Genomic DNA, 26,571 nt, shown 5'->3' with positions numbered 1-26,571 from the left:
AATTTAATCTTATAAAATTCATTTTTAATTACACGGTATTTAAATAAATTTGACAAACAGGCTGACATTCTTAGCATGAATTTTAGACTTGGGCTTTTTTTCACTTTGGTTTGATGCCCTTGTAAGATAACATCTTTTTCATAAATGTAAATGATTTTTAAGTGGTAGTACAAGATTATATTTAGATACACCAATATTTCAATCTATTTATATGTGCAATATTTTTTAAAGATTTTATTCATTTATTCATGAGCGACACCAAGAGGCAGGGACACAGCAGGCTCCCTGTAGGGATCCCGATGCAGGACTAGATCCCAGGACCCCAGGATTACCACCTGAGATGAAAGCAGATGCTCACCATTGAGCCACCCGGGCGTCCCATATATGCACAATATTTTCAAAGAGATGTAATGTCACACTTAGAGTAGCCTTGCTAGTAATTGATAAATCTCCTCAAAAAAAAAAAAAAAACTAACAAACAAAAATCAGTAACAGGAGTAAATGTAAAGGGAAATACTTTATGTTTAGTTAGGTCCTATCTGATTTTAGAGTAAATATGGCTGGCTGAGAAGGCTGATTTCTAGCATTCTTAGAATAAGGAGGTTTATTCCTAATTAGTGAATTCCAGAAACGCAAGTCACAGAAAATGTTACACTTTTCAAAGTAAACTTGACCCTAAGAAGGTTGTGATTGGTTAAAACACTGCTCATCATTTTCAATTTCCCTTAAACATGTAAGAAAAACTTTGTAGAATGTGTAGGACTATTTAAATGAAAAGTGATTAAATTAGGAAACAGAGAACATTCCCTAATATGTCTTGTTCTGCCTCTAGTTACTTATTTAATAGCAGCAAGAACTGATTACATACATTTTCTTCTGTTAAATAAACCATTAAATTGCTGCCATTTCCAGAGGGTCACTGCAGCAGAACTGGGTCATTTGTGGGACAGTATCCAGTTATTTAAGACCAGTTTGGAAATGAAAAATGAGAATCTGTAGATCCAAGAATGGCTTTACCAATGATTCATTATGCTACTCTAGGCAAATAAATTTTGCAAATATAGATATGCTTATTTTCTAAATTTAGGGATAGTATTTCAGCAGCTAAGAAGATGGATTATGATGCTCCTATATCATTCCTATCATTTTGCAGGTTGTATAGGTTCATTTTACTGATACTGTGGTTATTTTTAATAAAGGAATGGATAATCTTTGGCTTTTCTGCACCTTACATTTATTTATATATTTTTCTTTAGAAAGAAAAGGAATGTACACAATACAACAATCATAAATTATGTCCTATAATTTTTCATTTATTCATGAATCTTCCTTCCTAAAATGTATTTAGCATTTTACGTTAAAGAAAACTCAGCGAATATATGCCTATCACTATATGACTATGTGGATGTAAACATTCACTAATTTTTTTCTATTGCAAAATTGCCAAAGATATATGATATATATCATGTCATTATATATTCTGTATTATTGTATTGCATTATACGTTACAATATAATTATAGTCAAAATTTGTATTATATGTCATATATGGTCACATATATATTACATGTGATAAAAATAAGATCAAGTTCACCGAATAGACATTATAGCCCATAGTAACAATTACACTTGGCTGTAAGCAGCCATGTAGCGATGGATTTTTTAACCAAAATCCACGTCACTCTTATCCACTTAGTCATTAAACAGCTATTTGTTGAGGACCTACTGTGTGCCAGTGACTTTGCCCTTTTTCATCATGGTGCTGCAAATGTCATTTAATGCGTTCCTTTAGTTATCAGATTGGACTGTGGGTCCCCGTGGGCCTACATATCAGGGATGATGAAGGATATGCAGCCAACGGAACGTTCAAGAACAAAGGCTTATTTCTCACACATAAAATGTGTCTGTTGTGAGTGGCCTCCACATGTCTCTGCCCCAGGACCAGGACACAGTCACCGGCTGGGGGACATCACAGGTCTGGGACAGGAGCGAGCGGAGGGAGAAATAGGAGAAGGGAGCCCAAGCCCAGCCTAGAGCTTCTGTTCTGATGTGAAACCCGCCCTGGTGCCCACACTTACTTCTCTGGCCAGAGCAAAACATCATCACTTCTAATTTCAACAGGCCAGGGCTTGAATAATTATGAGTACGACGGTCTATCCCCAGGGGTCATCCAGTGTTTTGTTATTTTCGGGTAAAAGCAGCATGTTCACAACACCATTGTAACCGAACAAGAAGAGCTTTGTCTTTCTAAGAATCACTAACCTCTCACCTTCTCAGCTAACAGTATGCTCCATGTGTTTCTTTTCTCTTGTAGAGACCTGAGCAACAACCGCATAAGCACTCTTTCTAATCAGAGCTTCAGCAACATGACCCAGCTCCTCACCCTGTGAGTATGAAAACGTGGTACCAAGTGCTTGTTGACTCACTGGACAAAATGCATATCCTGGGCGCTTGGACATCCCCTCTTAACAAGACAGTCTGCCCTCGAGAAATATAAATCTTGTGGGAGAAACAGACAAAAACAAAAAACCTTGATAAATAAACAACCATAGAATATTATTTAAATTTTTAAATTTAAAAGAAAAAAGTGTTGGGTTCCAGAAAAGGAACAGAGTAATTTACGTTTGTGGATGGGTTGGGAGAGACCCTCAGGCGGCCTGTCACCTGGGGAGGGAACAGGGCACGAGCATCAGCCGGGGTGGGAGGCGTGCCCGACTGTGTCCCTGACCACACCAGCACTAACCAAATGCTGTGCATCAGTATTCCCAATTTGTAAAATGCTAAAACAACCTTTTTCGTAACCGCTTTCTTTTGAAAATGCGTTTGGCCTCTTCGGGATATCTGAGTAAAACCAGCCCACTGTGTCTGCTTTCAGAATTCTCAGTTACAACCGTTTGAGATGTATTCCTCCTCGAACCTTCGATGGACTCAAGTCTCTCCGATTACTGTAAGCATCTTAGGTTCAACAGAATGTCTCGTATCTCAGGGATCTGAGTTTTGGCTCGTGATTTTTAATGATTTAACTGCTTTTTTTGATTCTTGGGTGTTTTCATATCTATACGTTAGGATTTACTACAGATTTGGAAATAGGAAAATTCTTATCTCTTCCTGTATCACTACCCAACAGCTTTTATTTGGGCCTCACCACATTGGTGCCATAGTCATTTATTGGGTAATGGGTAATAGTGAGATGTATGTTTTATAGAGATCCAACTAATTTTGAACGAAATATAGGAAATTTTAATTTCTTTAAAAATTATATAATCAATGAGTACATTTTTTACTACTAACATTATTTTATTTTATTTTTAATTTTTTTTATTTATTTATGATAGTCACACACAGAGAGAGAGAGAGAGAGAGGCAGAGACATAGGCAGAGGGAGAAGCAGGCTCCATGCACCGGGGAGAGAGAGAGAGAGAGAGGCAGAGACATAGGCAGAGGGAGAAGCAGGCTCCATGCACCGGGAGCCCGACGTGGGATTCGATCCCGGGTCTCCAGGATCGCGCCCTGGGCCAAAGGCAGGCACTAAACTGCTGCGCCACCCAGGGATCCCCACATAATTTTAAATATATGAAATGAAACATGATTCCCAATCAGTCTCCTCCCCCAGAATGAACAGTTACAACAGTTTTATGTTGTCATCAGGTCCTCTTATATATGCATTTATTTTTAGATGCTGATATATGTATACACAACAGCTATATACCGTATAAAACCATACATTGGATTTGTTCTTGTTCTGTCCTTGGTTAATTTTTACTTAACAACGTGCTTTAGACTATTTCCATTCCATCATATATAAATATTTCTCAGCTATTTATCTGGTAGAGAATATTCCATAGGATGAGGGAACCGTAGCTTAATCATCCTCATCTTTAACTATCACGTGTTGGGTTTTGGTTGTTTGGTTGGTTGGTGTTGTTTTGTCTTTGAGCGGGGAGGGGCAGAGGGAGAGAGAGAATCATAAGCAGGCTCCACACCCAGCGCAGAGCCTGACACAAGCTCCATCTCCCAGCTCTGAGATCACGACCTGAGCTGAAATCAACAGTCAGACCTTAACCGCCTGAGCCACCCAGGCGCCCCCGCTGTCACGTGATTTGATTCCAGATTTTCATTATTCCATACGGTGCCAGAGTGAATATCCTGCACGTCCATCTTACTGTCAGGTGTACTGTGAGGTACCAAAAGTAACTGTCAGGTTTCCCCCCAAAAACCAAGATTTGTTAGTTTACAAATCTATGCCCCACTGACTGTGTTTTAATAGAGTCCTGCTACGAAGCTCTCTGGCAAATTGTGAACGGCGTTGATCCTTTCACTTTTGTTCTGTGACCGTCAGAGTATCTATCTTAGAGCTCCTATTTCAAAGCACTCTGGCGAATACTGAATAATATTAATAACTGTGACAGATGGAATGTTACTTTCCCTTCCTGTTTTAATTTGAAGTTCCAATAATTAGAGCATTTGTGTCAAATTTTTTAATCAATCATTTGTTTCTTATTCCATGAGCCTGATCATATAATTTCCAATTTTCTGTTGGGTTCCTTGTCTTTTTATTGATATTTATGTCTTTATGCATCGACTTCTGGATTCTAACTTTGCAGGTCTTTTTACAAAAGAGTTAACCCTTGTCTCTTATGTGTGTTGTAAATATGCTCCGTTCTGTTCCTTTTATGTTATTATCTTTCATATTATGGATGTATTTTGTGTCGTCAAAAATGTATCACTCTCTTCCTTTATGGTTTCTGAGTTTTATATGGTGCTTTGAAAGCCTGTCCCATCCTATGTGAATAAAGGGAGCTCTTCTCAATTTTCTTTTCATACATTTTTAGTTTTGTTTTTACATTTAGCTCTTCAGTCTAGAATTGATTTTATGCATATGTGAAGTAGGAACTAACTTTCTGTTTTCCCAAATAGATGTGCAGCTATTCCAAGATTATGTATTAATAAAGAGATCGTATTTTCTGTACCGATGTAAACTGCTTATTGTAAACACAAGTCTCATCCATGAATGAGAATTTTTCTGAACTCTCTGACATGTAAGAAATTTAATATTGCTTTTTTTCCGTTTTTAGTTCATTACATGGAAATGACATTTCTGTTGTGCCTGAAGGTGCTTTCAGTGATCTCTCTGCATTATCACACCTGTGAGTACCTAGTTCGTGAATGTGGGTTTAGGGTCAAACTCTCCCTGGCAAGTGAGTTTGAAACACACAGTCCTTTGTCACACCTTTTATTGTCGCATCATGAGATGTGGTTGGTTCCATCTTTAAAGAAAATGTGAAGATTTTCAATCTCGATACGGGGCTTTCTGCAAGATAGCCTTAATTTGTCCGTCTGGCCCTTACTCTCCATTAGCTAATGGAGTTGAATTCTCTTTGCGTAGCTCAGTGTCTTCCTACAAACATGACTCTCCAACTTCCTGTCTGTGTCTTCTCTGAACGTTCTCCGAGTCTAGAACACCAGCTCCCTTTCAATTCAGTTGGCCCAAACCTTGTATTTCCCAGGTGACATTCTTTTTTTTTTTTTAGTGATTTTTTTAATAAATTTATTTTTTAGTGGTGTTCAATGTGCCAACATACAGAACAACACCCAGTGCTCATCCCATCAAGTGCCCCCCTCAGTGCCCGTCACCCAGTCACCCCACCCCCCACCCACCTCCCCTTCCACCACCCCTAGTTCGTTTCCCAGAGTTAGGAGTCTTCCATGTTCTGTCTCCCTTTCTGATATTTCTCACTCATTTTCTCTCCTTTCCCCTTTATTCCTTTTCACTATTTTTTATATTCCCCAAATGAATGAGACCATATAATGTTTGTCCTTCTCCAATTGACTTATTTCACCCAGGTGACATTCTAAGTGTCATGTCCTTTATGAAGCCCTTCTTGAGTTGCTCAAAGTGGATTCATTTATTTAGCAAATATTAGTCAGCACGGGCTGTGGCACCCTGCAGAAATAGAGATAGATCAAGACGTTATAATAGGTAGGGGAAACTGCTGGTAAAATGTTTTTTTTTTTTTTTTTTTTTCTTTGTGCTCTGTCTCCTAGCAGCCTGTTTGTATCTCCTTATTTTGGGGAAGTACAATAAAACAACATAATAAAATATGTCATGAATGGAGTCCGAAAAACTCCTTTGGGCCAAATTCCTTAATTCCATTATTTATAGCTGTGCTGTTAAGACCATGGCAAACACGGAAGGAAAATCTGGGGACAGATTTTAGGCTCTAAAATTTGGTTAGGTCAGGGCAGGTCTCGTTCAATAGCAGGCAATATCCATTGCCTGCCAGTCCCCCAGAAATTGCCTGCCATCATATCTCTTGGCTTGTCCTCCTCTCCCAAACCCACTACATCCCGAGAAGATACATTCAGAAGATTGCGAAGGAGGGATGGTCAAAGGATATGCAACAATAGTCATGCTATTATCTGAATGTGCTTTATGGGGCTCTGATAATCACTGTAGGTTTTTGGTACGTGTGTCTATCAGACTCTTTGGTGCCAGCTGTTAATGTCTCTCTCACCAAACGCTAGGGTCCCAGGAGGCAAAGCCTCCACTCCTTCAGGTGTGAACCCCAGCACCTACCTCACAGTCCACACAGGAGACACTCCTGCTCAGAGTCCATGGATGTCTTTGTGTGAGATACAGCGTGGTGAAGCCGCCTAGCTCAGGGGTGCAGGACTCGGTACTGTCTTCCTGTCATCATCAGGAAGAAAGTAGTCACTCTGCTAATATTAGGGTGATTTGTCAGAAAAGGCCTCTGAAGGAAGATGCTGGTTGGGCTAAGCAAAACTGCTCCTTCTGCGAGCACCCCCACTGACGGTAGGAACAGTTTGACTTGTCCTTGCCATGTGTCTGGTTCTGTCATATATTTCTTTTATGCATTTGTTTTTGATTCTCTAGATCATAAAGAGCCCTGCTCCATTTACTTTTTCCACGTGTCCCCGTGCAGAGCAAGGACTTAGCAAATGTCAGTAGAGATGCCATCAAACGACTCAAAAAACATCATTTTGTGCCTTTTTAATTTAAAAGAGAAGCTTGAATCTGAGCATAACGTTCCCCACACTCCCGTTCTTCATGAGAGTTGGACATTAAAGCTGCTACAGTATAAAGTATTACGGTTTTACAAGTATATTTTGGGACTTTCCTCATGAAAGAACACGATGAATTTTGCTTAGACCATAGACCTAGAAGCATTACTAATCACAAGTTAATTAAAAATCGGAATTAATCCATTTTTAAATGCCACTGTATGCATCTGCTACTTGTGCCAGGCTTGACAAGTTTACAAAACCCACAGGTTACCTTCTCTGGCCTCAGTTTCTCCATCTGTAAGACAAATTTATTAATACTATTGACCTCTTAGAGTTGCTATTTAGGATTAAAGGAGGTCGTTCATATAAATGGCTCAGCAGCACAGTCCCTGCATTTCAGTGCTATGACTATTAGCTATCTTTTTTGTTTTCCATCACTACTATTGCTTAGGGGAGTAGGAACCAAAGTTCTAACATAAAGGACGTTATAAAGGGACAGACATCTAGTGAAGGTCCAGATCCACTCTGGTGAACTAGCTCTATGCATCTTTATTATTATTTCATATCCCCTCTTTTTTAAAAAGATTTATTTACTTATTTATTTATTTGTTTATTTATGAGAGAGGAAAAGAGCCTGAGCAGGAGGGGAGAGACTCTTAAGCTGACTCCCTAGTGAGTGCAGAGCCTAATACGGCCCTTGGTGTCAGGACGCCTGAGCCAAAACCAAGAGTTGGAGGCTCAACCAACTGGGCCACCCAGTCGCCCCTTGTACCCTTTCTTATCTCTGTGCCTTCACACTTACTGATCCTTTACCCTGAAACATCCTTCCCAACCTTTCCCATCTCCTTGAATCTACCTGTGTAAAAAGCTCAGGCTTTTAACCACCGGTCTCCCAAAAAAGTTACCCTCTGTTCAAGGTCACCTTGTAAATACTTTTGCTGTAGCACTTCTAATGCAAATTTTGTGCGTGTTTGAGTTTGTGCCAGTCACCTTCCCAGAAGCAGTACTTTGGGGTTAAAAATAACGTGGTATTTGTAGTTGGGTCCTGGAGACCTGGCATAGTGATCGGGTCCTCCAAAAATAATTAGTGAATGAGGGAGAAGTTATTAACCTGCGTGGTGGGGGTGGGCTTGCGCCCAAAATGAGCCCATCTTTGCAAATACGAGAACATCTTGTGGAGCCCAGGTAAATTTTAAGGCCAGTGACAACCCCCTGAGTCTCAGCTGCATATAATTCAGGAAAAATGGGAAATCCCCGATGTGTACGTTTTCTTCTAAATTGTTATCAATTAAAAAAAATTGTTATCAATAACTCCATAGGGATTTTTCTACTGAGCATCACTTTGAGTTCTGTTCCTTTAGGAAATAACAAGACATCCATACTGTGTGTGTGTATGTGTGTTTGTGCTATTGTTTTCCAGAGCAATCGGAGCCAACCCCCTTTACTGTGATTGCAACATGCAGTGGTTATCGGACTGGGTAAAGTCGGAATACAAAGAACCCGGGATTGCTCGCTGTGCCGGCCCCGGAGAAATGGCAGATAAATTATTACTCACGACTCCCTCCAAAAAATTTACATGTCAAGGTACGGTTTTCTAACCGCTTTCACTTCTGTAAATAAATTTAAGGAAATCGCTGTATCAATTTAAAAAGGAAACCACTGCTGCGAGGCTTCGAAGGTACAGGCGGAAAGCCCCTCACCAGTACCTCCTGGCGCCACCCACGCGTGCACAGCCCTGAGCGGTCACCTGAGGAGCCCAAGTAGAGAACCTGGCTTCTCAAATAGATTGCAGGAGTCATTAGTGGGAAATGCCTCTTAAGTTTTCTTTAAAATGTACGGAAAAATGAAGAGTACACGATTTCTGGAACTTTCTCTCATAGCCTCTAACACATCAAATATTTTGCTTTTGCCTTATCTGAACGTGTGTGCCCTGCTCCTAGGGCTGCCAGGGCCCTGTGGCTTCCTGATGCCAGGTAAGGGGAAACGAGCCCTCCCGAGCGTTCAGGCCAAACCTTCTGACTCACCTGCTGTGTTGATGGGGGTGTCCCTTGCTTGTCTGAATCCCTTTCTTTTCCCTGTGTTTCATGTATTTGCGGATTCTGAATAGTGCCTTAGTAACAAATGCTTTTTTTTTTTTCTATGTGTCCAATATAGAGAATCTAAATAGAATGTAAATGATAACAGACCTTGTATTTCCACAAGAACTGAAATGACACGCTACTCACAATACCTAGAAAATATTGAACTTTTTTTTTCAGTTAACTTTGTTTTGTATATAAAACTAAATCGTAGCTATCATGGACCTTAGAGAAGCGCACAGTACGATCTTGCCTTCCAAGGCTTGCAAACCTAGCCGAAGAGATAAATTGTCCACACCTGGGCATTTTAGGTAGAAAAAAAAAACATCTGGGGAGGTCGTACTGTGCAGTGGGGTCATGGTGTGCATTTCTAGCTTTACGTTTCAGTGGTTAGATAACCTGACTTTAGTGGCTTAACCAGCTCATGCCTCAGTTTCCTCATGTGTAAGCACAGATGATGATAGTACATACTTGAAAGTGTTACTGTTGAGATTAAAAAAGTTACTACGTGTGAAATTAAAAAAAAAAAAGTAAAGAAAATGCCGATTGTCACAGAAACAGAACAGAATGTTAGATTGCAGGGATTGAGGGATGCGGGAGATAGAGGAAATGGAGAGATAGAGGTTAAAGAGCACAAACGTTGAGTGGTAACAGTAAGTTCCAGGGACGCCCGGGAGGCTCAGCGGTTGAGCATCTGCCTTCGGCTCAAGGCATGACCCTGGGGTCCTGGGTTCAAGTCCTGCATTGGGCTCCCCGCAAGGAGCCTGCTTCTCCCTCTGCCTGTGTCTCTGCCTCTCTCTCTGGGTCTCTCATGAATAAATAAATAAAATCTTAAAAAAAAAATAAAAGGAATAAGGCCCAAGGATCTAATGTCCAATGTGGTGAGTATAGTTAATACCCCAGTATCACGCTGCACACTTGCCGAGAAGCCTTCTCACCACACGCACGCAGAGGTTAACTGTGGGAGGAAGTGGAGGTGCTAGACACTTTGACCTTATTGATCCTTCCACGGCGTATGTGACATCACGTCACCACATCGTACCTTTTAAATATATGCAGCTGTATTTGTGGGTCGCTCCTCGGTACAGCAGGGGGAAAACTTAGTTGAATTAGTGTGTGCAAAACACATTACCCCACACCGAGTAAGCCCTCCGTGTAGGTTGCCTGGCAGTGTTACCGTCATGACCTTTCAGAACACCAACCAAGCCACGATATAGGACACGCAGTTTTACTGATCAAAGGAGGAGTTTCCAAAAACTACACTCCCTTGAAGCCTTTTTTTTTTTTAATGGCATCTGATGTTTTTTCATAGCCATAAATGGCCGCAAATGATGTCACTTGCAGCACATTGTAAATACTGACATTTTGAAACTAAACTCTTGCAGGGGCTCCTGGGCAGCTCAGTCCATTAAGTGTCTGAGTCTTGATTTCAGCTCAGGTCGTGATCTCAGGGTCGTGAGATCGAGCCCCGGGTCAGGCACCGTGCTGGGCGTGGAGCCTGCTTAGGATTCTCTGTCTCCCCCTCTCCCTCTGCTCCTCGCCCTCCACACCCTTAACGAAAACAAAACAACTCTTCTATTCTTCTTCTAAATGCATTTGATGGAATTTAAATGTCAGCCAATTTATTTATTTTTTTAAATGTCAGAGCTAATTTAAAAGAGACAAAAACAAGATCCTCTTTAGATTTCACATTGTTCTTTTTTTCCTTGAACTTCTGTTTTTCTCCTCGAGTTTCTATTTCCAGTACCTCAGCAAATTGTCTTATTTTTTGCTCCAAAAGTATCTATAGAATTTGAATTTTTAAGATGTCCTGCCACCAAAAGTCTTTGAGTCTTTAAATTTTTTCTTAAAACTGAACTGCTGTTAATACTCATGCACCGTTGCTTGGGATGGCATAATTATTTATCAACGTGTTAATGTTTTTTATTAAAAATTGAAAGTACAGTTTTCTTGGAAGTGCCTCTCTGGGATTATGTGCACTGATTTCAAGAGGCTTTGCAGATCACTGACATTTCAAATTATTCTTTTGTAACCACAGGTTACAAAATATCTTTGGGGGCAGTGCCCCACAATTCCTGGTGTCTGGAAAGGCATCTCGTTGTTTTAGAAAGTGGAGGACATTGTCAAGTGGGAGATGGGGACAGAAACTGGCACTAAAACTTTCTCTTAGGCATTATCATTGGGCAGATGTGTTTCAGAAAGATTATATGGAGAAGTTGAGAAACTATAAAGTGATTTTCTTATACTTCTCCTCGCCCAGGGATACATGCTCTCCATTCTGAAAAATGCTAGTGCTTACCTATGTTTCTCAACGTTGAGAGTTCCCTGGAGATACTACTTTAAAAAATGTTTCATGATAATATAAATTTGAGAAAAGCTACATACTTATATTTAATTCTCTGAGGGTCATCGTTCACAATCATTTATTAAATGTCCTCAGAAGCCCGACATGTGCAACAAACATACGCACGTACATAAATGACTGCTTAACTCAAGATATAGCTAACTGATTTGACCTTTTTTCCCCTTTAACAGCATCTTGTTTAGTTCTTAGTGTGGCATGATTGGAAATAGGCTTGAGGGAAAACGGGTCTGGATCAGGGATGCCTGGTACAACTTTCTGCAGTGGTAAAATTGTTGCATATCTGTGCAACTACAGTAGTCACTGGCCACGCGCGGTTGCTAAGAGGTAGCTGATGCAACGGAGGAAGTGAATTTTTAATTTTATTAAGTTTGACTTTAATGGGAAAGAATCAGGTGCAGCCACTGGCTACCATGCTGGATAGTGTGGTTGCTACAAAAGCTCAGAGGAGGAAACTGTGTCAGAGGAGAGTGGCTGTGAAAAATTTAGTGCAAGTGCATCTAACTAAGCCACTTGTTGGGGCAGGCTGTCAGGTGTGAGCACGGTGCTCCCGGAGCAGAGCCATATTGTAGGAAAATGCTGGAACTGTGCTATTCATCTCAAGTCAACAGGTTGCATGTATTTCCAGCTGTACCCTAAACTAGATAGCGGACCGCAGAGGGTGTAGGGCAGGCGACAAGAAGTGTAGACATTCAGAACTCAATAAATAGATTGTAATTGCATTTAGCAGACTTTAAGATTTACTTGGTTTTTCTATAACTCAATGTACTTTTAGAGTGATAGCGGACATTGAAACTTATCATGCCCTCGGCCAGCATATTTCGCTATTTGTCAAAATATTGCAAAGTTTCATTGTCTTATTAAGATTCTGCTAGTTGCCAATTTATGACAGTTCAGGCTGCATCTTCGCTGCTGCTACTACCACTACTACTACTCTACTACTACTACTACTACTACTACGACGACTACTACTACTACGACTAACAGCTTATATTGAATGGTTTGCATTATGCTGAGGATCTGACTTAAATCCTTATCTACTGTAATCTTTATATCACTCCTAAAGTAAGTACCGCTCTTTCCCCATTTGGGAGATGAAAATATTATAATTTAGAGAGATTAGATAATTTGTTCAGAAGCACTCAGCTGCTAAGGAGCCAGAATTTTTGATTCACTGACCCCCAGTGTTTACCACTGAAGTTTACTTTATAATTTTCAATGAAAATATTCTCAAAACAAATCATCAATGTAAGTAAGAGCGCCATTCTACTATTGAAACATACTTGGAAAATGAACGTTTTGAACCACTTTCATGTGCGTTGCTAGAAATAGTTATTCATAATAAGTGTGTTGGTAGAAGGCAAAGTACTCTAATCTACTAATTAAAATAATTCACTCTAAGAAATCTACTGAGTTTTTGAGCTAACATGCCTTATGAGCTTGAAAGCAATAAAATGACACTTCTTTAAATATTTTATAGTTTGAGTTTTTAATATTTTAACTTTTCCCATAGTTATGCCAGTTTAATATGTTTAATTTTATTCATGGAAATCATGTAAGTGCATGCTCCTAATATTAAGATTTGTAAATATGTAATTTCAAATTACAGCAGGAAGATGAATATCCTTTAATTGAAGATATGTTTATATAGCTATATATAAATATAATTTAAATGTTTTCTCTGCTAGGAAAGGCTAGGCTATTATTTTGAGTAATATATTCAGTTAACAGTTTTTATCCTACATTTTTCAGAGTACTTTCTTTATTGTATAATATAGTTTCGGGGTACAATAGAAATAAATAAACTGGATGAAATAGATCATCAGAGAATATTAAACACCTGAAAAAAAAAAAACACCTGGGTTAGAACACTCTTGAGTGGGAGGTAAATGGTCATGACTTTTCTTCATAACCCAAATGTCCAGTCTTCATCTTTTAAATATCAGATGATGCTAAAATGGTCAAGGAATTGGTAGAAAGCAGAGATTTTTGCCCTCCCCACGAAATGCAGAATATTGTTAATTTCTGAGAACTTCTTTATTGCTCTTGGCTCAGAAAGGTTTAGCTACATAGACGACTAAGTTGTTCACTTTTAATTTGACAGACATTTACTAAACACTTACATGTGCCAAAATGAACAGTCTGGTGAAAATGAATGATATGTCCCTTCTTTCATTCACCGGATGTCATGTGAGTTCCTGTTACGCACCAGACGCAGTTCCAAGGAATTGAGTCTCTAGTTCGTGCCATAAACAGGACGTAGAAAGATGTTGGTCTTCACAGAGTTTATATTCTACTGATACATTTAAACAGATAATCTCAAAACAATATGGAGATTTGACAATAGAAACATAGGTATAAGATACTAATAACATATATCCAGACCAAACAATCATGGGGTTGTAATGGATACCCCCAGGTCCATCAGGGCTTCAGGAGATTCTGATAGTGAGTCAAAAGGAACTCAGATAAAGGATCAGAAAACCTGGAACCTTTTCATGTCTTAAGATTACCAACAATGCATCACCACATTAATAATGTCTTCCACTAATTTTATATGTTAAGATTCCTCTAGGTTCCAGAATTCCTTGGGGAAATTCCACATCTCTCAGCAGTAACATTGTAATACTATCTTCCCCTCCCCCCCCCCCAGCAAGATCAACATCTTCCTTTTAGGGAAGTTCTTGACAATCCTGAGATCTTTGTTTTGTGTCTCAAAATTACTGGTTGATCGTGTCCTTAGTCATTTAGGCAGTTAAATAATACAGCCTAGAGGTGCCTGGGTGCCTCACCCAGTTAAGCATCTGGCTCTTGATTTTGGCTCAGGTCATGATTTTGGGGTCCTGGGATCGAGCCCTGCATCGGGCTCTGCGCTCAGTGGGGGCGCCTACTTGGGATTCTCTCCTTTCCCACTCCATCTCCCTCTGCCCCTCTCTCTCTCTCTCTCTTTCTCTCAGATAAATAAATAAATCTTTAAAAATTTTAAAATTGTAATAATATAGCCCAAACTAGAAGCAATGAAAAATTATAACTAGATCCATTTTGAAGTAATACTTAAAATTTGATCAGATCCTTTTTACATTTTCAGATTTATTACCACCAGCACATAATTATAATTTTGAAATAAGCTTAGCTTTTTTGGGATTATGAATTGCTCACTGGCCAAGGAAAACATTCAGGTTTGTACATAGTTACTTGCCAAAAGCACCATCTTTAAAAAACAAGCAAGGACTATTTTTCTGTTTTCTTTTTTTCTTTTTTTTTTTTAACAAGACTCTTTTTCATTATACTTTTGAAAACTTAAAACACTGGGAAATTTTAACAGACATTAATTTTAATAGGGGATGAGAACCAGCAATTCATATTCTGTTCTTAAATATCATACATCCATATTCAATCTATCATAAAATCCCATAAAATAATTATTATTGTTCTTTTCCATTCCATTGTGACTCCAGAACATTTATTGGCCTGAGGTCCCATATATATATACCAAATAGCCAAGCCTAGTGATTCCAGAGATGGCATTATGCAGCCTTTACGTTTTTATTAAATCATTTATGCAACTCAAATTTATAAGACCTTAACCCCCTATCATGTGTCGACCATCTCCAACCCTACAGTAAAACTACAAGAATTCCAGCGATTTCCATCTTGCCAACTTCAGTGGCTTACTTTTAGTCATCTTTGTTTTTTGTCTTAGACATTGAGCAATACTGCTCTTTTTTTTGTTTGTTTTTGTTTAAAGATTTTGTTTATTTATTCATGAGAGACACAGAGAGGCAGAGACATAGGCAGAGGGAGAAGCAGGGTCCCTGCAGGAAGCCTGATGTGGGACTCGATCCCAGGACCCCAGGATCACGCCCTGGGCCAAAGGCAGATGCTCAACCACTGAGCCACCCAAGTGTCCCACGAGACTGCTCCTTCTTGTACATTCTCTTTGCTTCCTTCTTCATTCCTTTGCTGACACCTTTTTCTTACATTCTTTAATGTTGATATAGATGAGGTTTTCTCCTACCCCTGTTAAATTAACTGATTTCAATACCATGACCATGGCTTTTCTAATGATCTCCAGATTTAATATTTCCATGCACCTAGTGAATTCCTCCCCTGTGTAGGCTTGCAGAAACTTAAAACACATATTCCAAAACCTGCATTTTCATTTCCCACATCCTCTTGCAACTGCATTCTGTAGTTGATATATGCATGTCTCTACTACTGAACTGTAAGTTTTTCCAGAAACTTCGATGTTTCACTTACCTTTGAACTCCCCAGACTTAGCTTACTTCCTGGCATGAAGTAGATCCTCAATAAATATTTGATAAATGAATGACCTAGTGATGGAATGTTGTTAAAAATATGCATTTGATATTAATGCTTAAGAAATGCAGTAATGTAATAGCAAGTGAAGCTTAGAGTTTTGGGGTTTTAAATAAGAACCTTCTTTTAGTTAATTATGCCCAACATCAAATACCCCCCTACATTTTTCCTGAGTTGTCTTTGATGTACCTTTGACTTTATACAAGGGCAGTGCTAGAGGATTCTCTTATTTGACTTAGGTTTCCAAGGGATGCCACAATGAAGGCAGACTCTGGGATATAGTTAGAAATTTGTGTCTGGAGCTTTTAGTAATAAATCAAAGTGAGAATGCAATTCTCAGTGGGTGGCGATATTGGTGTCAGGTGCATAGCGAGTGATTTCCGTCCAGTAAGCAAGTCTGCCTACAAGCTTTAATGGATTTGAGGTCCAGCAGTTTGTCTGTTAAAGATTAAAGTAACTGGCAAAGACAAATTGTTAACCAAACTTTGGCTCATTTTCCCGTTGAATTATTAAGCTAAACACACTTCCAATCCATACAGCTGATGCTGGAGGGCTCTCTTAAGTCCAGACCAAGTCTTAAATCACCCTAGTTATCCTAGACTGCCCTCCTTCATTTCAGGGACATAGTAAACATGTATAGTCCTTTTTTTTTAAAGATCTTTATTTATTTATTCAGTAGAAACACTGGGAGAGAGGGAGAGACACAGGCAGAGGGGGAAGCAGGCTCCCTGCAGAGAGCCTGATATGAGACTCGATCCCAGGACCCTGGGGTCACGACCTGAGCTGAAGGCAGACGCTCAACCACGGAGCCCCCCAGGTGCCCCAACATCTGTATTCCTGAAACTAGATTTATTTATTTTTGTCCTCTGTGGCTCACATCTTACAAAGGCTAATGTGCTGGCAATAATTTAAAATTTCTTGAGACTAAACTTAGGGCAGGTGGAAAGATTGAAGATTGGTGAAGTTGTATCAGCAAGGAAGCTGCAGTTCCTTGCCAAGCAGCAGTGTAAGAACAAAAACTCTCCTCCTTAACGTTGCAGTGTTCCTGGTGGCTGTGCATGCCAAATTTGCAACCCTGGTTGCAGTCCTTCAACACATAAAATCATTAATGCTGGGTGTTGTTACCCAGTGAATAATGATCGCTCAGTGCCCCCTGCCATTCCTCCATGATTCTGATAATTATAGTCCCTACAATTTTCCCAAATTTCAGCACCTCCTGGCACAGACAGAAGGTGCTCAGTGAAACCTGTAATGAATGAATACATAGCAAGTTCTAGTTTGCCTTAGTCAGTGTTAAAATTGGAGCAAACAAGCGGAGGAAGATTTCCTTTCTCCTTCCAGGTAAACCACCCATGTTTCTTTTAGCTGCCTACCTTCTTTGGAAGCCTCGGGAAGACGGTCTGAATTTGGCTGGGGTTTCTGTGCTTGCTCTCACTTTACTCTGTACTCAAAACTCAGTATCCTTTCATTTAACACTGAAAGCAACCCATTGAGACGACCACCACTACTCTAACTCCACACCCGTACTAACGAATCGGGCTTACTAGTTTAGCTTGATGGACCTCAGACCCTCTGTCCAAGACTGCTTGTGTTACAATAAGGGTCTTGTCCAATTCCTGTTCCTGGACATCTTCTTTCGTCTGAGAATAATTAAGTGTGCAAAATTCTATATGTGCTGGTTTTCCCCTAAAGAGCCGTCTTCAGCATCACTCTTTAGCTCTGATATCATCTCCTTGTTATAGAAATGGATTAAAGATGTCGATCCCCTTGAATAAGAATTTTGCAGAAAAGGACCTCAGAGAAAGTATCCTGGGCAGAAAATAAATCACAAATTGAAGGCAAAAAAAGAAAACGGAAGGTAGACTTAGAAGAGGAACGATATACTGGTGGGAAGATGAATGAGAGGAGAGAGCCAGATACAAGGGATATAATTCTGAGGGCCTAGTAGATAGAAATGAGCAGATTTAGATAAACCAGGTGGGCATGAAAATCACACTATAGGAAGGATGTTTAGTTTGGGAGAATCACAATCTAAATAAGAAAATGAAATAAGTAAAAATAAATAAGAATCATATCACTTGTAAGGTATTTGGGGGATATTAGACACTATTTGGAATTGCTGTATCTCACAAACATCTTTTGAATTACCCCTTTACTCACACTCAGGAACTAGAAATAAGAAATTATCTTTGAGAAATGGACTTTAAAAGAAAGGTTTGAAAAAGTAGAAGCGGATAGAGTGGTAGCTGGAGTAGTCAACTTTATGAACCTGAAGAACTTAGAACTCAGTGTGTTATTTTATTTTATTTTGTTTATTTTATTTTTAAGATTTATTTATTTTTTTGTAAAAGACACACAGAGAGAGGCAGAGACACAGGCAGAGGGAGAAGCAGGCCCCATGCAGGGAGCCTGATGCAAGACTCGATCCCAGGACCCCCGGGCCACGCCCTGAGCCCAAAGACAGACACTCAACCCCTGAGCCCCCCAGGCGCCCCAGAACTCAGTATTTTAGAACTATAATCCCAATTCTGATGCCACCAAAACAGTTTGCAGCTTTAAGAAATATATTGGGAAAAGCCAGCGCACATGGGAAAGGCTGTTATTTTGATTCCTTTATCTAAACTGAATATATATGAGGGGACAATGATCTCATTTGGTTTGCCCATAAGAAATTCTAGGTAATGAAAATAGTTGAGCAGGATTAATTATATAGGAACCCAAATTTGTCCCTGGGGGAAAAAAAAACTGGAAAAATTAGTGCTTATTGGAGAAATTAGTGCTTATTGATTAACATATTAGATACAGTTCAGTGGATATGTATTAAATCCTGGCTCTGTGCTAAAACAGTCTCCTTCAGCCTGGCAGTGTTGTTATCTCCATCCTCTGTTACATGCTTCAAGATGTTTTTAATTGTTTTTCTTGAAACAATTTCTGGCTCCTCATCTAAACAATCAAGTGTAATTTTTGAAGAATGTCACATTTCCACAGAATAAACAACACAACTGCCAACCCTAAACTCCTCTATTCAAACCACAGTCTTAAGAGGTTTAAAGCACAGAAATAGACCACGAGGCAATCTTCCTCAAGGTCTTGGGAAGTGGCCAGATGAGTGTTTATAGTCCTCATATTTGCTGATGTTCTGTTTTGCTTGTGCACATTCTTAGCTGTTTCCCCCTGTGGCTTTTTTCCAAATGAGATTCTTCTTTCTTCTACCCTAGCCAAGTGCCCACTACTTCCTTTTCTGTTGCTGATTTCAGGCATGATAAGGTTGGCCAACACAGGGCTATTCATGGTGGGGTGTTATCTTAATTCAACTCCTTGCTTTAACTAACTGTCAGCACTTATTTCTCCAGGGTGCTTAATAGCTAAATTTATTTAATAAACAAGTCAGGGCGGGGGTGAGAAATTAAATGTCTCTGAGCATCCCTTTGGTATTAATCCCAGCAATCTCCCAGCTGTGATTTGATAGAAAAAGCTGCATTCGTTACTCTGGTTACCAAGGGGAAATGCAGGGGACACTGGCAAGGTCTCCCTAGTGACGGAGGTGTCACTAGAAGTACCCGCCACCCCTCTCCATTGATAAAGTCATTCCCCAGAGCTGTCGTCCATTTCCCAGCGGCTTAAGAAGAAACAAAATAATTTCTTAAGAAGAAATTATTTTGTAGAAATAATTTAGGGTTCTTGTTAATAGAAAAAACTGACCGATACAGAACACTCTCTTCCTTCGGATTTTATTCCAAAGCCATTATGTGAGTGTGTTCTGGTATTTTCTAGGGTCAGGGAGTAAGCACATAGATATGAAGAGTCCTGAGGCCTACCGTGATGACTCACATTTTCTTTCTGTTCCCGTCACTAACCCCGTTACTCACAAACATACACTCTAACCTGTAGAAGAATTCGATGAGAGCAGACGTTTTGGGGTAGAGGGAGGTACCTCAGAACGTTAGGTCAGGGAGAGTGGGAAGAGGGGCAAGCTGACAGTCAACTCAGATAGCTTCGCTGGAAGTTACGTGGGATGAAGCGCTCAGCTGGAATGATCGCTGCTTGCTCCAGCGGGGATGAAGAACTACTGAGATGAGGCTGAGGACAGAAACATCATTAACGTTTGTGTTACTAGATAGTTGAGTTTGATATGTGTCATCTATTTGATTGACGTCTATATTTGATTTTATTTGATTGACAATATATGACATATATTTGGTATATGTCACCCTGATTCTGTCCTCATCGGTTGCCAAGAGGCAGTCTAAGGAGCTCTCAAAAATACGGACGCACGTAGCATCGGTGGAACGTAATTTTATCGAAGACAGTACAATTTCCGCATTGTTAGCCATTTATGGGATGAATATGTGCAACCAAAGGAAAGTGGCTGCAAATGAATCTGCCTTTAATCTAAACCTTTCATGGATCAGGAGGTTTTTTTTTTTTTAAAGCGTGTATCCCGAAAGGTGAGATCGCAAGTGAAGATTATGTCTACGGTATTTCCTTTGTGGAGGGGAAGAGACAGAAATCTCACCTATCACAGGCCTGCGCTAATGTGTCACCACACTGAACCGAAGGGATCTGAGGGGGAATATGATGGAAATTACATTTTTGGTTTATTTCCAGTGCACCGTGTTCTATCTCCTGTATGTAAAGAACACTACTGAACTAATGATAGCCAGGCAGGTGCATACTGTTGTATTTTTAATTGCACTGACATATTTCTATTTATGCATTGAACTTGCCCGCACATGCCCCAACACCCGCTCCCCCAGACGGACCCACACAAAGTCCTCTTTGGGATCAGTGGTGTGCTCGTCCATGCAAGTGGGCTAAAGTTAAGGTGCAGGCAAACCACAGGATGCATCCACACAGGCTAGTTGGCCCATGAGGGGATTGACCTGTGATATGGGCATCACTACCATCGGATCCGAACCACTTAGGTTCACAGTCCGTAGTCCCGCTCTGACACCGGGCACTCTCACCAGACCTCAATGAGGTGCTCTCCTGTTGCATTCTTGAACATTATCTGATGATGCTAATTTTGGTTTTATTCATGGAAGAGAAATACATATAGATATGTGATCAACACTTTTCATACAAAATCTGCTATATTAAGGCATTTAAATAATTCAAGAGAACTGAAAACACAAAGCATCGGTTTCTTATATTTTTTAATTAATTTTCAGGTCCTGTGGATATCAATATTCTAGCTAAATGTAATCCCTGCTTATCAAACCCATGTAAGAATGATGGCACCTGTAACAATGATCCAGTCGACTTTTATCGCTGTACCTGTCCGTATGGTTTCAAGGTAAGTAGAACCTTTTGAGGGAGCCATGGTCTGAAAACACAACTTTCTTTGGTGGGTCCTCATTATTCTGTTGTGTTTTCTCGATGTACTGAGATCTCCTCTGTTTACTCTTGACTTGACTTGGCCATTCCTTCTCCAGGGGCAGGACTGTGATGTCCCAATCCACGCATGCATCAGTAACCCGTGTACACATGGAGGAACTTGCCACTTAAAGGAGGGAGAAAAAGATGGATTCTGGTAGGTCACTCATCTAGAATATTCTTTCTGAAGCGTTGGAGCATGAGTAAGCAAACATTCATTTTCCTTTTCAGGTCAAGGGGTATTATTCTTAACGCCGGAAATTTATTTCACAAGAACAATATAGATTAGTCCTTCTCAGAGATACTGTAATATAAAAAACAAGTGGAGAGATTACAGTATTCTCAGCTCAGGATGCTATAAAAAGCAAGAAATGTTTAAGACATGCAGGTGCGTGCATTAGGATTCACGCAGTCAGATGAGGTCAAGACAAAGTAGTAGTTCTGTTATGCTAATTAATAGCCAGGGGTCTCCTACTTCAAGTCCTGAATTCATATGTTGCTTTGTGTATTGCTTTAACAGACAGTGTGTAATGATAAGCTGCAGGTCCCACGGAAACAGAAAATTAATGATTCATTTCCAGGCCACAAAATGAGGAGACAAACATGCTGTGAACATTTTTAATCTGGAGTTATTTAATCGTACGGTACAATTACTTCAGATGTATTTCATGAATTATGAAATAGAGTTCTTATAATGACAGTAATCATTTCACCTAAGAGTGTTAATCTACTGCAAAGCTTGTTAGAAATACCACTTCTTATTATAAAAATTCTTCAGCTCTGCGTTCCGTTATGAAATGGTCGCGTTTCCAGTACGACTACTCCCCAAGATTATTCTGATACGTATCGAGGTGAAGTATACGATGTTTTTATTGTCATTGAAAAACTATATTTGTTGAGACTTGAAGAGAACGTGTACACTTTATGGTGACAAGGAAGATGTAATTTAATTTTCATATTTTTTTGTTTTGAGATGTGGAAGACATTACAGCCGTGGTAGGAGATAGTGTCATTTTTTTAAGTCAGAATCAGTGCCTCCTCATTTATGAGCAGAGAAGCATGAGTCATTTTATTAGAGCACAAGTTGATATTAAGATATCTAGGGCTGTAAACTTTGCTTGTGTTTTAGAGCTGCGAATACATTGGATTTATTGACTTACAGGACCATGGGGCCATTTGCCATCTTGCGGCCCACGTAAATTTTCTTTTTAAATTGTTTCTGACTGGATACTACCTTAAATCCATGCTTACTACATGTCATTTAAAAGCATTTTAAAGTTCAGTTTCTTACAGTTAAAACCTCTGTAATTGATGAGAATGTTTAGCTTTTTTTTTTCAGTATTCGGACCATATGACTTTAAAATGCAGCAAGAACATGTCTTTTGCCTTCTCTCCCTCCTGGCGTTCAGGTGTATTTGTGCCGATGGATTTGAAGGAGAAAATTGTGAAGTCAATGTTGATGACTGTGAAGATAATGACTGTGAAAATAACTCTACGTGTGTCGATGGAATTAATAACTACACATGCCTTTGTCCGCCTGAGTACACAGGTAGGAAGAGCAGGAAATTCTGTGCCGTCAATAGGGTCTCTGTTTGAAAGCATCATTGGCAATGTGCTGTATTTGTGTATTAAGCCATTGTATTATTCAATAACCGGTAGGTGTTCCAAAAATTAGATGCAATGTGAATAACAGCTAAGGAGGGTTTCAGCCAAGCCAATGAAAGACGAAGCAGGCTCAGAACACAGGCATCTACGTAGAGCCACACTCTCCAGCAGAAAAAGAAATGATCGTTCTGAAGTTTTCAGACCACAGTTACGTAACATTTTCACGTAAAGCATTTCTCCCATGCAAACCGACCCACCAATACGTAGGTGAAAAGGGGGCATTTTTTTCACATTGTCAAAACATAATTAGGCATTTGAGATGGCTCGTGTCCATACTTGTGTTTTCCCTTAGTAACTCATGTCCTTCTAAATAAAACATAATCAGGAAGATACTGAGCACTTTGGATAATCATATAATTACCACCTTTTTTTTTTTTCTTTCTTCCTGACATTTCGTATCTGGGGGTGACATATTCCGTTAAGTCTTTCACAGCAGGTAAACTTCCCTGCACAAACCAATTTGCTGTAAAGGCAACATCAAGTTTAGACCTCCCTGTTATGTCAGATTATCTGTTCTGATTGGTTTTGGCGGCTCTGAGTTACAATCTTGTTTCTTAGCAATAAACCACTTCATTTTAATGTTGTTAGAGAAAAGGGGAATGTTACAGATTTTATTTGTAAGAAAAGATGGGGAAGTAGAGTTGTCACTCTATCCAAAATCACCATTCTTATTTTGATGACTATTTTTCCTTAACCCTACACTTGTCTACAATTTTAATACATAGTTAAGAATATCAGAGGGTAGGATAACTGTGTGGATGACTGAGGTTAACATCTCTAAACATGAAAAGATGAGAGCACATCTGTATGATTCACTTTCCCAGGGATTTGTTAGAATAGCATTGAAATTTAAGCTTTTATGGAATACTCAAACTTTGAATTTTAATAAGTACTTTCTTGGTGGGAAAATGCTAGATAAAATAAAAGCATTCTGTTTTGACATCCCAGACCTGTTTGCCTTCAAACCTGTCTTTTCCATGATACGTTTTTTTTTTTTTACACCAGTGAAGCATATCATATGATCTGCTACGTGTCTACTAGAAATCTGAACATGTTGTATCATAATTGTTCCATGATATATGTGGAGCCCTTCGGCCCCTTAGTGGCTAGTTTGAATTCCTCGATATTTCCCATTAATAGAGGATAGCAAGTATATCCAGTAGGTCTCCATTCTCACATGGTTGGGGAGTTTAGATGCCACATAACTTTCACATTTGCACTCACATTACATGTGTCACACCTCCAAGACTTGCCACTGACCTGCACGCACAGGTCCTGGAGCCCCGGGCGCTGCCCTGAGAATCTGAGTTTTGTTGACTGAGCTGATTTAGACTTGTACAGGAAACCCAGTGTTTGCACTAAAATCGGTACCTGTTACCCTCTTAGGATAGAAGAATTCTGTTTTCCTATCATGGCTCTGGTCATTACTGGAAGGGCTTAATTCATTTAATTTTGGTAGCCTCTTTAAACTTATCTGCACTGACCTGGACAGATCGGACCCCAGCAGCTCAAGCATACCTGGGTTCGCCCGTGTGCTCCTGAGCACGAAAATCAAGAATTGATCTATATCCCCTCATGAGAACCTCAGCTTGAAAGCACCATGTATTCAGTTCCTACACACTGTTTTTTTTTTTTTAGGATAATTTACATCAGGTGGCAGCTCTTCTCAGTTGGTTTGGAGGGGTCCCCCTGCTTTGGCTGTAGATTTATTGTATCTTATTCCTTATCCATTTCTTTTGAGTCTTATTTTACCTTCTCTCCCTTCATTTTCCAAGCTTCCTTCCAGCACCTGCTCCTCTTGAACATGTTTTCTCCATCCTAAGTGATTTTGTTCAGTGCCACTTCCTCTGAGAAGTGTCATGAACCCTCATTTCCATCTGTCCAATCACTTCATCTGAAACATATCAACCCCAAAATGTAGCAAAACCCCTTTTGAGCCAAAATATGACATCTGTAAAAGCCATCGTGTGGAAATCTGCCATGACTGTCTACCCCAGAGTCATGGGGCTCTCAACAAGAACTGAGACTCTGACATGTTTTTAGCCATAGCAATTGCAAATACTGGCTTGCCTTACTTTGGGCAAAGGATGAACAAAAACATTGAACTCACTAGAAAGCTCGCAGCATACAGCACATGCAGACATTGCCCCAGTAACTGGGCTGGGTCTTGTGGGCAACCAAGAGCTTGACAGTGGGCATCAGAGCAGGTATCTCTACCAGGCACATTTGTCACTCATCCATTAGCTGTCGCATTTTTGTCCATATGTGAAATGAGCTCATTTACAAAATATCAAGCAACCATCTGCAGATTTTGAAATCGGTGGCACATAAATGGCCTTTAATTATAGGAAAGCATAAATCGGACTCTAGAGTTTCATATCATGCTTCATCCAAGTCTGTAGTGAGGGGGGAATTTTTTTGTTGTTGTTAATAATATGGCTGTATTGTTTAGATTTAAGATTGGAATCTGATTAATGAGTAGGAGACCTGGGAAAAGAAACCCCGGCTGTGCTCAGGGAATATAATCATGTTGTCATTGCTTAAAAATCATTCAAGTCACAAGTTGCTTTTCTGTTTGGAGATGTTTTGCTCTATACCGCCAAAGGCAGACAATGAGAAAGTGAACTGTTGAGCAGGAACAAATAAAATTTCATGGGAAAAGGCTGTAAATTATTATGGTGAAAGGTCTTAACATTTGGCACCCGTGTCAAGAGTCAGAAATGGACATAATGTTGTTAACAGAGAAAATTCAGAGATCTGCAAGCAGTCTGACAGAGAACTCATGATTTGAGTTCTAAAATTTGAGTCTCTAAAATGGAGCTAAAAATATCCAAAACAAAATGAACTGCCATTGGGAAATTAAATTTATTTAAACCCTTGTGACCAAAACATCCCAGTAAATAGTTATTGATTTATTAAAGGAGAAAACTCTCTGTTCTTTCCTCCTGCAGGGATTGACAACATAAATTTTAAGGGTCAATATTGTTTTTTATTATCTAATCCTTGCTCTGCCTTCCCCACCAGAGCTCTCAAAACTATTCTTTTCTACCCAACTCAGCGTATTATCTATCCTCCTAGTTGTGTCATATGACTGTTGGTAGCTAGTATTTTTTGGATGAGATTAATTTTTGGAAAGTTTAATTCACTGTGATTTTAAATTAACATTAGTATGTACAGATTCAGGAGGTAGGACTCTGGAATTATTAAACAAATAACTTAAAAATTCACTCTAAGATTTTAATTTTAGCTTGCGAGATCGTTTTTGTTTTTCTTTTAATCATTACTATATCCTTCCTAAAAACAGCACATACCTTGGAGAAATATTTTCAAGGAATCCCTCAAATTACCTAAGCTCAAAACCTATAAAAGTAAAAATTGTAAACATGGCATCCCTGCAACATTGTCATCTATTCTTAAGCTCAGGTATGAACTTAGGTGTTGAGTTGAAAAATATGTTTTTGCACAGCTCACAGGAGTCAGAACCCTGGATGAACTACATCAACGTTATGTTTCTTAACACTGTTCTCATGGGACCATATACAAAGATAACACAAAATTGGCCACAACATAAACCACAGCATATTAATGGGATTACAGAAATTCTGTGACTGAAAGCTTCCACACAAATTGGGCATGTAAAAACTCAGAATTATTTTGTTGAAAATACTCAGACCATTTTAGTCGTTCCATTTTGTACCATTATTTCTTCGCTTTCCAAATCTCCAATGCTCCCACACAAACCGTG

The 26,571-nt window shown here is 39.5% G+C and overlaps 1 protein-coding gene across 1 annotated transcript in view; it reads left to right on the top strand.

Annotated features, from left to right (window-relative positions):
* The window catches only part of SLIT2 (slit guidance ligand 2), a 350,583-nt gene that overhangs the window by 285,183 nt on the left and 38,829 nt on the right, over nucleotides 1–26,571 (top strand). Inside the window, 7 exon segments of the mRNA XM_035714619.2 lie at nucleotides 2,314–2,385; nucleotides 2,875–2,946; nucleotides 5,075–5,146; nucleotides 8,446–8,609; nucleotides 20,957–21,081; nucleotides 21,221–21,318; nucleotides 22,571–22,710. Of these exon segments, the coding sequence (XP_035570512.1) occupies nucleotides 2,314–2,385; nucleotides 2,875–2,946; nucleotides 5,075–5,146; nucleotides 8,446–8,609; nucleotides 20,957–21,081; nucleotides 21,221–21,318; nucleotides 22,571–22,710 (743 nt within the window).

The sequence above is a fragment of the Canis lupus genome, chromosome 3 (assembly GCF_003254725.2).
Source record: "Canis lupus dingo isolate Sandy chromosome 3, ASM325472v2, whole genome shotgun sequence".
Classification (NCBI taxonomy): Eukaryota; Metazoa; Chordata; class Mammalia; order Carnivora; family Canidae; genus Canis; species Canis lupus.
The sequence above is the reverse complement of the archived record's forward strand: the minus strand, read 5'-3'. Positions and strand labels throughout refer to the sequence as shown.